This window comes from Nothoprocta perdicaria, unplaced genomic scaffold (assembly GCF_003342845.1).
Source record: "Nothoprocta perdicaria isolate Ctin4 unplaced genomic scaffold, notPer1 scaffold_155, whole genome shotgun sequence".
NCBI classification, from domain to species: Eukaryota; Metazoa; Chordata; class Aves; order Tinamiformes; family Tinamidae; genus Nothoprocta; species Nothoprocta perdicaria.
Genome location: NW_020454705.1, coordinates 1,544,244 through 1,559,781, shown reverse-complemented (window position 1 = coordinate 1,559,781; position 15,538 = coordinate 1,544,244). Strand labels below are relative to the sequence as shown.

The following is a 15,538-nucleotide window of genomic DNA, read 5'->3' as shown; positions in this document are numbered from 1 at the left end:
TATGCTTCAGTTGAATTACAATGTTCCTGGTGTGAAAGAGGACCTTACCTTTTCCCTTCTGTCTTAGTCTTGGGCATTATCAGAATATACCTATTTTATTTTATCAGAAAATATTTATTTCTAGTGAAATCTCTGAGGTACACAGAAGAGATTTTAACCTGTTATAAATTTGGGACAATGTAGCATAGTGAGCCACTTCATAAAGTACAAAATTAATAAAATGATTTACACAATCAATAAAAAATCAATAAAAAACAATCTAATTTAACCGAAAGCCTCTGAATATGTTATTTAAGTAAGTGGCTGGTTTCATAACATTTTTTTTTCATTTTCAATATAACTGAGAATTCTTTGCAAACAGATCATCTTGCTGCCAGAAACATCAAACAAAGATCAAACATTTTATGGGTTTAGTGATAGCTGTTGTTGCACGCTTTCATTTGGCTTCTCATACCTTGCCATAAAATTTTATTTTGTGTTATAAAAATAAACTAATAAATCTTTCAGGAGCAAAAAAGTCTCCATAACTTTGGCAGTTTTGCATGTCATTTTTTACTTTATGTTTTTGGCCACTCTTGACAAATGATGGAGCGACTCATGGGAGCTGGTTTAGGGACAGTTTTTCAGGATGCTGGGCACCCATCTCTTCCAATAATTCACTCAGAAGAGAAGCTCCTTAGGCATCTGCAGAAGATGCTGTGTCTCAGAGGAAAGAGATTCAAGCTGATTTTTTGCTTGTTATTTCATTGGATCAAGTAACCTTGTTTTTTATTACAAATACTCACTAGGCAAAAACCATAGGGCATTTATTCTAATGGGACCAAAATCTGGTCTTTCTATGTGAACATCATTTGTGTTCTCCAGCAGAGGTGCTTTATAATGACATCTTTAACAAGATAGTCCATCAAGGATCTGATAAGTACACCTAGTAATCTACTTGACAGATCCAGTTCAACAGCTCTTACACATTAGTGCTTGTCAGCAAAGCAGGGTGTAACTTATGTTAAATACATACAGCAAACGTTTGACAGCCGGCCATCGTTTCTTGAGAAAGTTGGAGCAATAACTTATTAGCAGAAGAGTTGTTTTGGTTTAGAGTAACACTGACTTTGACTGGGATAGAGAAGCCACCCACTGCTTATGCGGGCAGTTCAGTCATTAAATTCAAGCACGCACTGGCTCGAAACTTCCTGTAATTCAAGCTGAGAAATAGGTGTAACTCTCCTGAACTTGTTTGTAATCCTACTCACTGTTGTTTGTTCCTGAAGGACTTCAAGCAAACATCATTTCACTTTGGTTCATGAACAGACATATTTTAAGAGCTATTACTAGAGTAGATTTTATTCAACTTGGCATTCTACAGTGGACAGATTGCCTGTTTGGATTTGATCAATACAGGTTTTACATGGAAAAGCCAGTTTTCCTGTGGCTAAATTTTGAAATAAAAGATCCGATTGCTACTGTGTGTTTCTGTGACTGGAATGGAGCTGCAATAAAGGAAATGTATTATCTTACAAAACAGTATTTAGGTAGCAATAGCCCTTGCTTTAATTCCAGGAAACAATTAAATATATGCATACAATATAAAATAGTATACAATATTATACAATATAATAGTTATCAAAATGCACGTCTTTTTTTCTGGATTTGTGGGACAATATTTGTTTGAAACAAGGTTTTATCATAGGAACACTTCTTTTCCTGCAAGTAAACCATAATTTAGAAACTACTGAATAACAAATATTCAGAATTATTCTGTCCTGTATATGCACTGCTTGCATTTAAGTAGTGCCAAATATATACAGTAAATCATGAAATCATAACTGCTTGATCAGTACTGCCTGAAAATGTCTATATTTGTTTTTACGACAAAAAAGGATAATTGCCATTAAGTGACGATTTAGATTTAGACTTTTCAGGCTGAATTACAGGCCCTTCCTGGCCACGGTGACTACATTGCTTTACAGACACAAGCGAGTCTTTAAATGCAGAGAGGAAATGTCAGTTATGTAAGTTGGAATAGGGGTAAGAAAAGGCTTGCTGGAGATGGTCAGCTGGAAAACTGTGGGCTGGTCCACATTAAAATGGCTTTGTTCAGGAGGCAGGAAAAACACAGAACTCACTGGCGGATGCAGCCTGCAAAGGACATTCCTGTCATTTTTTTAAGTAAACCACCTTGCCAAATAGGTTAAGTAAATCATCTTAAGGACCTCTGCCAGAATTAGTTGAATTGCTCTGCATAGGATTTTGCTGCATAGTTATCTTATAGGTGATATTTAGTTGACTCTTCTGTATCTTCTATTTAGGTTGATAAAGCTTCACTGTAAAACCCAGAGCCTTAAAGCTGTGAATTATCTAATTGAGGAGTTCAGGTCACCATACAGAGTGCTATATCACAGCAGTGATGCTGTACAGTGATACTGCCCTGGTGTAGCTCTCTAAGTTTATTCTGCTTGTAAAGTTCACTTCATGGTCTGTACTCACTAAAAAAAAAGTATACCAGTATACCATAACATCAGCCTTTCCTTAAAAAGGTAGCAACATTTATCAGCAGAGCATTTTGTGGTTGGTTTGGGGCTTTATTTTATTTTACAGATATATCATTTCATCAAATGAAATGAACACTCCTGGCCAAATTACCTTTCCTGAGAGGTGACAGCCAGGATTTGCACAGAAAGGCTTCATCACTTAGGAACAAAAACAGTTTCCACATTAACCCATTTTCTCTATGACAGCCAAAACATAACAACGAAGTTGCTTTCATGGCGAAGTTAATGCCATGTTTGAATAATTTTCTGTTGCGACAGCAAAAACTTTGGCATGAACACCTGGAATATTGGATGCAGTGCTGGGCTCCCCAGGACAAGGGGGATGTGGAGCTTCTAGAGAGGATCCAGTGTATAGGGACCAAGATGATGAAGGGACTGGAACATCTATCTGTCTTCTCTCACTTCTCACCGCCTGCATGATGGGCACGATTAAGGCATGTGGCTCTCAGATGTCCCCAGACAGACACACAGAACAACCCCTTTAAAGCAAAATACAAAGTTAGGGCCATAACTCTTTACATTACAGATTTTCTTACATAATCAACTCAAGACAAAAGCTAGCAAAGGGTATTCATGCACCCTTGTTAGTCAGATTCTTGTGGTTATATTTTGGGAAGTTAATAATATATTCAAATAAAACACTGCCCTTCACCAATGCACGCTTCTGAAAACCTGACGTGGTAAAGCAGCTGATAATATCCTAGGTTTATGTAATGCGTCTTTTCTTTATTATCATTTCTTTGCAAGCTTCTCAAACATGCTTAAACAAGTGATGTACAATTTCCCTGTCAGCTCTTCTCCCTAACTAAATAATTTACTCCCTAATGTAATAAATGTGGGGCGTATGCTTCCCGGGAGTGATGCTGGAATCTGGCATTCCATCAGACTTGCTTATAGTTTGTTTTTTCTTTTTTAATTATGAATCTACAAGGCAGATCTGGACGCAGTACTGTCATGAAACTTGCGCGTGTTAGTTACCTTCAAGTAAATCTCAAAAAAGACAGTTTGCAAATATACCGAATTTATTTCGCCTTCTTGGCCAATGGATCATAATTTACTGGTTTTCATTTCAAAATGAAATTAAGGTAAGTATTTACAAATGTGATTGCCTAAATATAGTTGAATACTAGTTAACATAAAAGACCGTGGATTTTGGGGGTTTTTTTGAGTGTTCATGATACAAAACTGTTAATATTAAAGGAATTTGAAAGAATGTAAGTTCTTTGGACCTTCAGTTTTTCATATAGGTTCTGCATGACCAACACTAATGGCAGTCAGGCCACTTTCATATGGCTGTGTTTGAAAATGTTGGCCCTGGATCCCAGGACAGGCCACTCCAAACAAAGCAGCCTGTCTGCAGCATCACTGATAGTTTCACTAAGGTTTTTTAAAACTGAAGATTTGATTTTATATAGTAATTTCTATGCTGTGCATGGAAAGCTGAAATCACCATAGCAAAAAATCAGAAATAAATATTTTCTTAAATTATCAGCAGTTATTTGGCTGCAGGAGATTTACTCTTCAAGAACTACAGTGCAATAATAGGAACTCTAGTTTATGTAGTTTATGTATGTAGTTTGTAAAATCATGTGCACTGTATATATTATGCTTTATGTGTACAAACAGGTATTAGAGAATATTAAGCAATTGCTGTAACACAGCAGGCCAATGAGTTAATCCTGTCATCAAACTCAAACATTTTTGACATCATTCCTGGCCTGCAGGGACAGTTAGGATTGCTCGTCATTAGAACTGAAACTGCAGACGGTGCCATTTGACACGAGAGAGGCTTTATCCTCTTTTTATCTTTGGAAAATCTGAAGCTATAAATCAAACCAGATTTCCTCAAATTACTAAGCATTTTTAATCTCTCCTCTTATTAGTCTAACCTCAACTGTTTTGTTATTGTTGTTGCTGGTTTTCGTTTTGGCAGGAAGATGAGTGTATTTGTATTTTTCAGGCTATTTTGCCTGTGAGCTTTTAAGACATCTGTGAAGCCTTCTGTGATTAACTGGGTTTTTTTGCATGGAAATGATGCTTGTTACCCAAGTAAAGGATTTCTGGAAGGAGGGAGACAAGTTTAGAATATATGTTTTCCCTTTTTGTGAGAGGGGAAAAGGAGAAATGAAATATTCCCATTTACTGGATTAATAACCATATATATTTCACCCTATTTTTATTTCAGTTTGAAAGACTTACTTTTGTTTCAGGCAAGGCAAGTTTTCCCACACAGATATCTGCAAAAAAAATAATATATATATATATAGTGTGTATCTTGCCTTCTCCTATTCCCTCATCATTTTAAAAAGTAAAAACAGATAATTTGGGGACTTTTGATTTGAAATACGTGTGCACAAGGGGGCAAAACTTTATTGTTTCCACTATCTAATATACTTAATTGCTCTTGCTGAGCACAGTGCTTCCATACCTACTGATGAGGATAAAACCCATGTCATATAACGGGTATATCATGAAATTAATTGTAAAAAGTAATATAACCGGAGAAGGAAAGCAGAAGATATGCTTAAGTTTTAGTGCCTGCTTCAGCAATGGAAAATGGCCCCTTGGCTCCTCAAGGCCTCAAATGCCCAGGCTTTACATAGAAAACACAGCACAGCTTTTTCTGTCATGAGTTGGAGCTGAAACAGTGATCGCTGCTCCACTGCCTGCAGAATTCAGTCAGTGCAAGGCTAGGGAAGCAGGAGATCAATTCAGGACATGGATAAACTCCCCTTAGGGAACTCAGGCATGGGAAAAAGTAGCTCACAAACCAGAGCAGGAAAGTTGGTGGCATCTTCAGCTTTACCCAGAAGCAAAACCTGGGTACTCTAAAACTTCACCAGCGCTTAGGTAACGCGGGACACTGTAGCCTGTAGGCTACGTATAGGACAGCCTTTATGTCACCCAGCTCCCACCCGCGCTCCTCACATCCTTTTATTTTTGTGGATGGGTGCCTGTACTCACAGCCACAGACGGTGACAGGGCAGGGAACAGGTTTGCAGTGCCCTGGCACCCAAAGCCCTGTAATTGTGGCAGCTCCGCAGGCGGCTTTGCAGGAGCATTTGGCCTTGGTGATTCACCGCCACGAGGCTTGCAAAATGCTCATAAAAACAGTATTCTGACCTGGCCCCCTCCATTTCCTTCTGACACTGATAAATACCAAATCATGCGTTCTCGACTCTGTCACACACCCCAAGGTAATCTCAGCGCCAAACCACACTGGAAAACAGTAAATGTCAAATAGAAACTTTAATTGTCTAGTTAGAAAATGGGTTTGTATACAAGACCGGCTGTAACGCTGAGGTAAACTTTACGAGGAATCCTAACACTGACTTGCTGTGTTGTGAACGCTCCCGTGGGATGATCTGCCCGCCCGGGATGTGGGTGCCGGGGTCTCCGTGCAGCTGAGGTGCCCGCTCGCCCTGCTCTTCATCCTCGTGGCCCAGCAGGGCAGACCAGGCCCCAGGAGCTGCCGCGCCCGGCGGCCATCATGGAGACAGAACGGTGGGCACCGCCACTGCAGATCACAGTCAGCACGAAAAGAAGAGGCAAATACACAGAATACCTAACTAAGGATGTTTGCTAGTGTGTGTCTTAGGTTTCACAGCTTAAATCCTATTTAAATTCTTGCGCCGTGAGTGATTTTCTCCATCGGGTCACAGATCCTCCCTCAGCGGCGTTTTCCTGTGGCAGCTGCAGGCGGCGTCCACGTCGCCAGGCTGGGCCACGAGCTCCATGCCCTCCCGAATTTCAGGTTTGCTGGCTTGGCGTTCGGCGTAGGTCTGAAAGATGTAAACAACATTTAAGAATGCTGAAAGCACCAACATATAATTCAGGAAGCAGCTTCCTGCTGCGAAGGGCGCCTTTATGCAGGCGCCTTGTGCCATTGTGTACAGCCTGTTTGCAAGGTGTCTCCGTAACACACCTACTAATAGGCTGCATTGCCTCTGAACACCTCCCTTAATATCATCCCCTGTCCTGTTATTAATGTCAATTTGAATATTGTCATTACGGGGGCCTCTAACCACTCTATGTAGATCATGTTGTCATTCGTGTGAGCTGAGCAGGGCCAAAGGTTGTGTCAACCTGCGGCTGCTGGAGCTGAGACCTGCACTCTGCCTAGCAAGATAACCAAAAGAATTAGCTTTTTCAGAGAACATAAAAGTCATTCTTCTTAGTGACCTGCGTCTCCTGGGGAAGCAATGACAATCTGGCCTGTTTAACCATCTTTCACCACTATACCAGCCATGTAGCCAGGATTTCTTTTCCTTATATGCAGTGTTATGTAATACAGCTGTGTAGATATTCAGTGGGACATCTGAGTGACAGATTATCTCCTATGTCCTATTATCTCCCGTGCAAAACACAGAAAACAGGACTAACAGTAAGGATAGAGGGAAGATTAAAAAAATCTCTAATTCTGTAAAACCACTATTATGTCCTGCTGCCTCTTCGATGAGGAGGCAAGTTTTGGCTGTTTAATTCTTCTCCTGTAAATAATATGAGTAATGTCTGCTATTGGAATAAAGAATGAGTTGAAAAGTGTAGCATCTGTGGCAATAGCAGCTGAGGGAGAGCAATTAAATGATCTGTTTTAGCAACCTGGAACACTTTGTAGTAGTAGCAGTAAAGCCTGTGAGGCTGAAGCAATTCTCTTGCAGTTAACTGTCCTTCTTTAGCAATTTTTCTTGCTTCTTCATCATTTTCCTGGAAATCAAAAAGAAACAGAAATGAGTAATTGAGCAATCAGTGACTTAGTCCTGTCTGGCATATTTTTTGTATTAAGGGAGCTATGCAGATCTGCAGTTTTGTGCACAGTTGCTGCAAGAGCACACTGAATTCCAGAATTCTGGAACAAACGGGTCACAAAGACTAATGACAGTTTTGTACAATTTGGAAAACTCAGTTGATGTTTGCTCTGCTGTTTTATTCCAGGCCATTTCATAAGCTGGTCTGACATCTTCCACACATATTTTGTTACACAGAACACAAAGCTGCAGCTGTTGTCCTCTCCTGAGCACAGTTCAGTGTTTTCCTCACTTCATGGTGTTTTTGAAATAACTCTGCCTGATTCACCTTTAAAACAACTATTGCTAATGTCAGCATGAACACTTGCAGGCATGCACTTGCTCACAAGTTGCTCTTTAAAAGTTTTCAGTATTTTCATCTGATCCTTTAAAAAGAACTTTAGTCTCTCCAGAACATAATATTTTCTAATGCTTTTGACCTAACAGTTAAGTTTAAAGCACAAATGGTGCTTCTCAGTCCTACCAAATCACTCTGGTTGCCGAACGCCAGCTTCTGACTCTGAGCATATTACAGAATAGTGACTTTTTTTGTACATGCAAATGGGATGTCCATGAACATGATTCCCTCTGCCCTAGTCAGGACAAAGAACAGTCGTGGAAGAAATCAATTACTCTCAACAATTTGGGGAGTTTCTTTGAAAATTATCTGCATTCATCTACGTATTAACCCCCTGACTCATGGAATACTCCTGAACACATCTAAATTTAATTCTTATGCATCCTCACTATAAAATTAAGGTCTTCCCCTCCTACAGCAACAACAACAAAACACACTCCATGTTACCTCAGGACATAGGCTCACTGCTCATGCAAAGTACATGTGTGGAATTACAAAACGAAGGGAGCACCAAGGTAAGTTGTTCACACATGTAAAGATAAGTTGTTCACATGTATTTTTATCCTTTTGAATTTGAAGGGGTAATGGCACATACCTTGGCCCATTTTATTTTGTCCAGCAAGTCCTCCAAGCTCCTCTTGACGGGCACATAGTGCTTCCATGGCTCCAGCTCAGCGTAGAAGTGCTCGTAGTACTGAGAAGCCTGCTTCAGTACCAGGCTGTCACCCAGCAGCAGGTAGGGAAACCTGTAAGCTGCTACGGTCCCATCCACATTCACCTGGTATTTGTACTATAATACGGAGAAACAGAAAGGGGGAACACTTTGGAATCAGAATAGGACACTGAACTCTATCAAAGCCTTCTCACAGGCATGAAATCATTACAAATACGCATGTAAATTCCCATCTTGAGCCTGGTTTAGAGATAAGCAGGTGGAGTTCCAGAGAGTTCTGGATACCATTAACGGGAAACAGGTGTTTGGAGCCCCAGACCGACAGACCAGAGCTTTGGACACGTGGGCTTCCTGATGCTGAAGTGTCCTCTAACAGAACAGGGACAAGTGCTGGGAAGGAAATAAACCTACAACTAACTATACATAAATTCAGAAGGAATAAATTGATTCTCACTTACATAGAATAAGCCAAACATTATGCAAAAAGTAACCACGAATAGAGTGCTCTGTCAGATCTCTTGATCAGCATTTCTGATATATCGATTTCTGGAACAGAACTTCAAATGCCATGTACTAGAGTTGCCTTTTATTGGGCTCTGGCCTCTTGACACTTTAAACTTTTGTTGCTGTGGAATTTGTGAGTTGAGGTGTAACAAAAACAGCCATCTTCTAACTTGTTACTAAGAGGACTTTCTGCCACCCATCATGTACTTGCTCCTAAAAAAAATTGTCCTATGTTTTCATATTTATGACACCTGCCTTCTTCTCTCCCCCAAACACACCCCCCAAAGAGAAAACGCTCATCATCCATTCATTTCTGGGTCTATTTGCAACACCCATGAAGTCGGTGGGACTCCAAAAACCAAGGGCAGTGGCTTCCTTCAGAAGTTTGTCACCCTGATTGTAATTACGGGCGTCATCCCTGCCTTGTGGGAGGCAGCGCTCTCGCTGCAGCAGAACTGCCCTGTTTGCTGAGTGCAGGGGGCAAAACTAAGTTGTGGCTTTTCAGCCGGTACCAACTTGAGAGCAGAATTGATCTGAGACTGTAATTTGCTCGCTACCTTAAAGAAGTCAAAGAAGCCCATGAGCTGAGCCTTTCCCAGCTCCTTTTCTTTCTCTCTGAAGAAGAAATAGCCGGTTATGCCAGCATCCAGTAGTTCTGGATTTTCCTTGGATAGCTTGACAAGATGGAGACGCTCTTCTCGGCTGTCTCGACCTCTAAACAAAGCCCTCTCGGTTTTGTTTTCCCAGGAAGGGCCTGCAGATGTTGAGCGATAAGACAAAAGAGAACAGCAACGTCAGTCTCATTATATATTTGATCAAGTAAAACTTTAAATCTCTTGGAAGCCGGAGAAGAGATTATAATCAAATGATCTAATGAAAATAATACTTAATGTCTGTCCCCAAAACTAGAAGTTCTTTAGTAAAATCCCCTTCTGTTATCTAGCAATTTTGTCAGTCAGCTTTGAGAAGTCACTTAATAGTGACTTTGGAGGGAAAAATGGCCAAGCTCTTTCCATTTCCTCCAAAAACTTAGCAAGAACCTGGCAGACCTCATCTCTGTTTGCTTCCTCCTCTAAAACGCATTAAGTACTTCCTTCTCTCAGCTGCTGCTGAGAAAGTCCTTAAAGGACCCTCTAAAGTGGAAGTCTTGTCATGGCTTTGGTGGAAAAGCAGCTGTGCTAAATCTATAAAATGAGACTCCTTCAAACTGATAATTAAAAGTTAATTTTAAAACAGCAGTAAGAGAAACGCTCATCTATTCAAATAAAAAAATGGAAATTCTCCTGCTGAGCATTTATCTGATCTGTACGTATTCATTAATTTCCTGGGAAGGGGGAAACACGTGTCAGTAAAACCAGCATTTCCTTGAAAACTGGAAGAGGAGTTTGGAGGGGGCCTCTTTAAGCTATTCTTTTTACCCAAACAGTATTTTTTTACTTGAAAGAGGCTGCAACATAGTGCTGGTTTATCTCTTCCAGGATTCAACCTCATTTTTGTGTTTTTATGTAAGCAGCTACAAAGACAGAGCACATCACTATCAATAGAAGGACTACAAATCGATTAAAAGTAGCACATTGAATTCCTTCCTTGAGAAGAGGGACCTTTTAATTACATTTGCTTTCCTTGACAGGTCACAGTATCTATCCTGCAAATACCTTGAGCAAAATGGAGCAGTCCTGTGAACTAGACTCCTTACATTTTGGCTTTCAATCCATACCAGACTCCTGCTTAGTGACAGTGTTAGAAGTGTTTGGAATCAGTAAAGACTAAACCACTTCTCTTAGGAGACCAGCTAAGGCGCTCGTGAACTGAAGACACATTATTAAATGTAGCTCCCATCTTTCATGAGATTACAAATTCCCTTTTTAAATTTATAACCTCTAATTTACCTGTATTGCCTTGAATAGAAAGAAGGTCATTTGTGACACCACGTAGGGTTTCAAGCGTCGAGTGAGTTACATCGTACGTGGGGAGGACTATGTCTCTGGACTCGACAGAGCCACACCACGAAAGGACAGGGATGGGGCCAGGGGTGTCGTTCGCTTTCCGATGCTCAACTGGCCAATCTCCAACGTTAAGATAAAACTCGACATCAGGAAGATGCACCTGAATGTATGCCCAGGAAAGGACAACAGCACAACCATATAATTACGTTGCTCTTTATCAATCTTACACAAAGCATAACGTTCAGTTCTCCTGTCTCACACAGAATCAATAGGCCTGGTAGACATCATAAATGTGGCGAGTTGGCTTGAATGGAGCACACCTGGAAAGCACAAAGTGTGCAGGACTGCACCTCAGCTCCTGCAGCTTTCCCATCAAATTAGTCTCAATTTCCCATCCTCTGCACAACGATCCCTAACGAAACAGTCACCTTAACCAATGAGTAAAAGTGAAATCTTGCTTCAGTAATCACAAACCTGAAGATACAAAAGTGAGTTCAGTACCGTTGTGGCACTGTGTGATATAATAGTGTGAAGTGAATGACAGGAACTGATACCTTTCTTGCGAGGGAAAGCAGCATTTCGTCGGAGAACATTTTGAAGTCCGTGTACTTGCCCAGGGCGCGGCGGTAGACGCGGTTATTGAGGACGGTGTAATGGACCATCGCCCCCCGCGTGTGACTGATTTTTGTTGGGATCTCCCTGAGCATTCGCTGAAGGTCAATGGTGGGGAAAGAAGTGAAGTCCTCAGCGATCTGCGGTTCTTGGGGTGGACAAGAGAGCGTGTCCTGCCAGGTCCCAGGGTCTTCTTCAGGACAGTCGCAATATTCATGGTAAACTGGTCCTGCGGAAGACAAAGCGCTAAGGCTCCGTATTTGTGAATGTTCCACATAAATCATAGGTGCCAAAATTCATGGGCAAACACATCCAGAAATTAGAGTGGCTTTACATTTTTAAATGTCAGATTTCTAGTTTTATAGAGATTTTATGGAAAATCTTCTATACTATTTCATATCATAGAATCACAGCATGTGAGGTTGGAAGGGGCTGCTGGAGATGATCCCGTCCAACCCCCCTGCTCCAGCAGAGTTGCCTGCAGCGCACTGCCCAGCCATGGAATATCTCCAGGGATGGAGAGTCCACAACCAGCCTGTTCCCATACTCAGTCACACTCACAGGAAAAATTTTCCCCATAGGTTCAGTCAGAACCCCCTGTGTTCCATGGATTGAATGAATTCCTTGCTGGCCCCATCCTCTGGACACCCCTGCTTCAGAATTTAAATTCATTGGGGAGATCCTGGAGCCTTCAGTTCTCCAGGTCGAGCAGCTCTGCCAGCCTTTGTCCATAGGGGAGCTGCTGCAAACAGTCCCTTGCGCAACTCAGCAGCCCTTCCTGCAGCTGCTCCACATCCCTCCTGTTCTGGGGATCCAGAACCAGACACAGCCTCCAGATGTGGCCTCACCAGGGCTGAGTAGAGGGGCAGGGTCCCTCATACAGCCAGGATCCCATGGGCCTCCTTGCTGGCTCTCGCCAACCTCATCCCCCAGGACTCCAGCTCCTCCTCCGCAGAGCTGCTCCACAACAGGGCAGCGCTCCATGAAAAGGGTGTTTCCGCCCGGTTTCGAACCGGGGACCTTTCGCGTGTTAGGCGAACGTGATAACCACTACACTACGGAAACTGGTGCCAGGGGCTGCTCCCTGCTCCATGCCTGGGCTCAGCGAGGGACTCGAGCGGCACCGCCGCCTTTCCCTCCATTCGGGAATTAAAACCTCTGGGTTTCCTTGCTCGTTTTCAGAGCAGAGTTTGTCTGCAAAACCGAGCTCCCTAATCCCACCACCTGCCAACCACATGGAATACTAAGAATTGTTCTACCTATCCACATACGTTAACACTCTGCTACTGCACTGCTAATTTTAACCTAATGCAGAAGGTTGATACAGTTGTCATTTCCTCCAGTATACGGAGTTTTCTTCCATGTTTAATCAACTACTTTTTCTGTCCTCTCGGGTCAGAGAGCTTACGTATAAGCAAGAGCCAAATAAAGTGTAAAAATGACTTTATTTTCTTTTATTAAAACAAGTTCTGGTCTCTGTCATATCATCAGAGCTGCAGCAAAGTGTGCTCATGTGCTCCAGTAAAAGGAAAGCAAACTACTACCTTGAGGACTCAGGGCAATTTTATTTCAATTTGAAGAAATTTCTAATAGTTTGTATTTAGGATGTTTTACGAAAATTAAGCATGATCATTCTGGTTAAAATACTGTGTTAAGCTGAAACGAGACTGTCCAGAGAAGTAACTTCACACTAGATTTCCTTCCTTGCTAAATAGCTCCCCTTTTTAGAGCAAGAGAGGGAACTTACGCAGATTAGGGTTAAGAGAAACATTTGCTTCCCTTTTCCCTGCCTTTTTCCCTGCCATAGTTCCTATGTAGTAATGACCTGTAGTAATGAATTAGTCTCTGCTGGGGGAAGGGAAAAAGTTAAATGTGGCAGGAAAAATTCATCTTTGTTATTATAACGGATTGTGCTTTATACAAATCACACGGGGACACATTTAAGCAATAATGTTCTGGGGCACAGATTCTCTTAGTTTGGTTTCATTTGCGTTTTTATTTTAGATAAAAGTAACACAGCCTTCAATATGAGTTCCTGCTTGAAAAAAAATCCATTATGGTAAAAACAAGTATTCCTCTCTTTCCTTATTCCCTACAAAATCCGAACAGATCCGTTTCCTTACTCAGCGGCAAGGTGGTCAGGGAGCATAACCTGCGCACTTCTGTATCTATGTCTTGTATCTGTGTATACAAATTATGAAGAACTATACTACGAAGAACATTTCTGATGAGACTCAAAGGAAAGGGGTCAACAGTGACCTCTCCTTCGCCACCTCTGCCTCCAGCAGTCAATTAATCCACCCGCAACTACTACTTTAAATAACGCCCTTACCTTTCAAAATGTAAGGCGAGCGAGCTACGTGCTTATCCCCAAAAAGCACCTCGATTTTTAACCCTTTTCGGACACTCCCGTACATCCGATAGCGCACCAGGAAAGTGCCGTCATTCCGATCCAGAGGCTTGGGGGTGTAAATCCTGCTGGTTTCTTTGGGAGAAAGTGCTTGAATCGCCACTCTGAACAGTGTTGCTCCTGAAAAAAAAGAAAGGGAGAGGAGCTGGGGCGGTGCGCGGAGCGCTGCGCGCTGGGCGCCTCGCGGAGCCGCGGGGCCGAGCCGGACCAAGCCGAGCCGGGCCGGACCAAGCCGGACCGAGCCGGACCGGGCCGGACCGGGCCGGACCGAGCCGGGCCGAGCCGGACCGAGCCGGACCGGGCCGGACCGAGCCAGGCCGAGCCGAACCGAGCCGGACCGGGCCGAGCCGGGCCGGGCCGGGCGCCGGGGGCTCGGGCCGGGGCTCCTCCCGCCGCCGCGGTACCTGGCGGCGAGCGCGAGAAGTTGCGCCCGGCCGCGCTGGCCGCCTGGATGAAGAAGTAGCGCACGGGCAGCGCGGCCGCGGCCTCCAGCCCCGGGCCCCAGGCCGCGCTCCGCTCCGCGCTCACCGCCGCCTCCGGCTCCGCCGCCGCCCGCGCCAGCAGCAGCAGCGGCAGCAGCAGCAGCAGCACCGGCGGCACCGGCAGCGGCAGCGGCAGCGGCAGCGGCGGCCGCCCGGCCCGCATGGCCCCTGCGGCGGCGGCAGCAGCGGAGCGGGGCCGCGGCCGGGCCGGGGCCGGGGCTTGGCCGCCCCTCAGCTCCTCTCCCCGCCCCGCGGCCGCCCCCAAGGCTCCGTTTCTCGCTTTCCAGCCTGTCCGCACAGCGAGGACGAGGGAGGGAGATCCCAGGGCTCCGGGTGCCGCTGGAGGGTCTGGAGCGCTCCAGTTGCAACGGTTTGGAGCAGCGGAGAGCAGAGCGGCCTCCCGCTGCAGCCTTGGGTTTTGGCGGATTGGGGAATGCAACTGGTGTCAGGCTGGCAGTGACCTGCAGCCACATCTATCCACACACAGCTGCTCTGAAACAGTGTCCCTGCTGGAGCAGGGCGTTGGACGGGGCGATCTCTAGAGGTCCCTTCCAGCCTCAGCCCTCCTGTGGTTCTGTGAATCCCGTGTGCCAGGGTCCCCAGGGGTTTCTCCTTCCCCCCTCTCTGGGCACCCTTCAGGCCAAACAGGAGGGAGGATGATCTCTGCATCCAGGGTGTCTTCCCAATGCACGCGGGCAGATATCCAGGCTCAGGAGATTTGTTGCCTGAGGTTGTTACGTCCTTTTCATCAGGAGCATCTTTGCCACTGGTCCTCTATTAAATATTTCAGCATGTTCTTATATATATAGTGTATATATATGCAGAGAGCATGAATGAGTGCCGCATGTTTCTGAATAACATGAACTTCAATTCCCCATGCATCCTGACCATGAAGAACAGGTCCCTTGAAAGCAGAAGTCTGGTTCCCACCTTGCTTTTGTCTCCAGTCTCCTAAGCTCCCTCACCACGGAGATCTCAAATAGTCGCAGATCTCCATCAATACATCTCCTACAATACCCCCAATGGGCAAGAGAAGACACGGGCAGTGCTAATTTGTAGCTACACATTTGCTTATTGGCCACCTTGTTCATTCCTGGCTGCCACTTCCAGTGAAGAACTGGTTGCCTGTGGTGTAGAACTACTGTGTCTGGGGGAACAGTGGGTGCTACTTACCTTCAACATAGCAAAGGCTTCGCTGTCTCCCACAGTTTCCCACC

At 44.0% G+C, this 15,538-nt stretch overlaps 1 protein-coding gene and 1 non-coding gene across 2 annotated transcripts; both read right to left on the bottom strand.

The window, feature by feature from the left end:
- Positions 1-5,807: 5,807 nt before the first annotated feature.
- KDELC2 (KDEL motif containing 2) lies at positions 5,808-14,321 on the bottom strand. The gene is made up of 8 exons (XM_026035056.1): positions 14,244-14,321; positions 13,762-13,959; positions 11,372-11,658; positions 10,761-10,977; positions 9,429-9,625; positions 8,290-8,484; positions 7,152-7,256; positions 5,808-6,331 (listed from the first exon to the last, which is right to left on the bottom strand). The coding sequence occupies exons 2-8, from the start codon at positions 13,844-13,846 to the stop codon at positions 6,206-6,208; spliced, it is 1,212 nt and encodes a 403-aa protein (XP_025890841.1). The 5' UTR covers positions 13,847-13,959; positions 14,244-14,321; the 3' UTR covers positions 5,808-6,205.
- Positions 12,422-12,494, bottom strand: TRNAV-AAC. Its single transcript has one exon. It is a non-coding gene; the product is annotated as a tRNA-Val (tRNA).
- Positions 14,322-15,538: the final 1,217 nt, after the last annotated feature.

Excerpts from the sequence above, each read along its gene's own strand:
- KDELC2 (XM_026035056.1), bottom strand. The coding sequence starts at position 13,846 with ATGTACGGGAGTGTCCGAAAAGGGTTAAAAATCGAGGTGCTTTTTGGG. Across the intron at positions 11,659-13,761 it reads CTCGCCTTACATTTTGAAAG|GACCAGTTTACCATGAATAT; the intron begins GTAAGGGCGTTA and ends TGTCTTCCGCAG. Across the intron at positions 6,332-7,151 it reads ACTACTACAAAGTGTTCCAG|ACCTACGCCGAACGCCAAGC; the intron begins GTTGCTAAAACA and ends TACATCTTTCAG.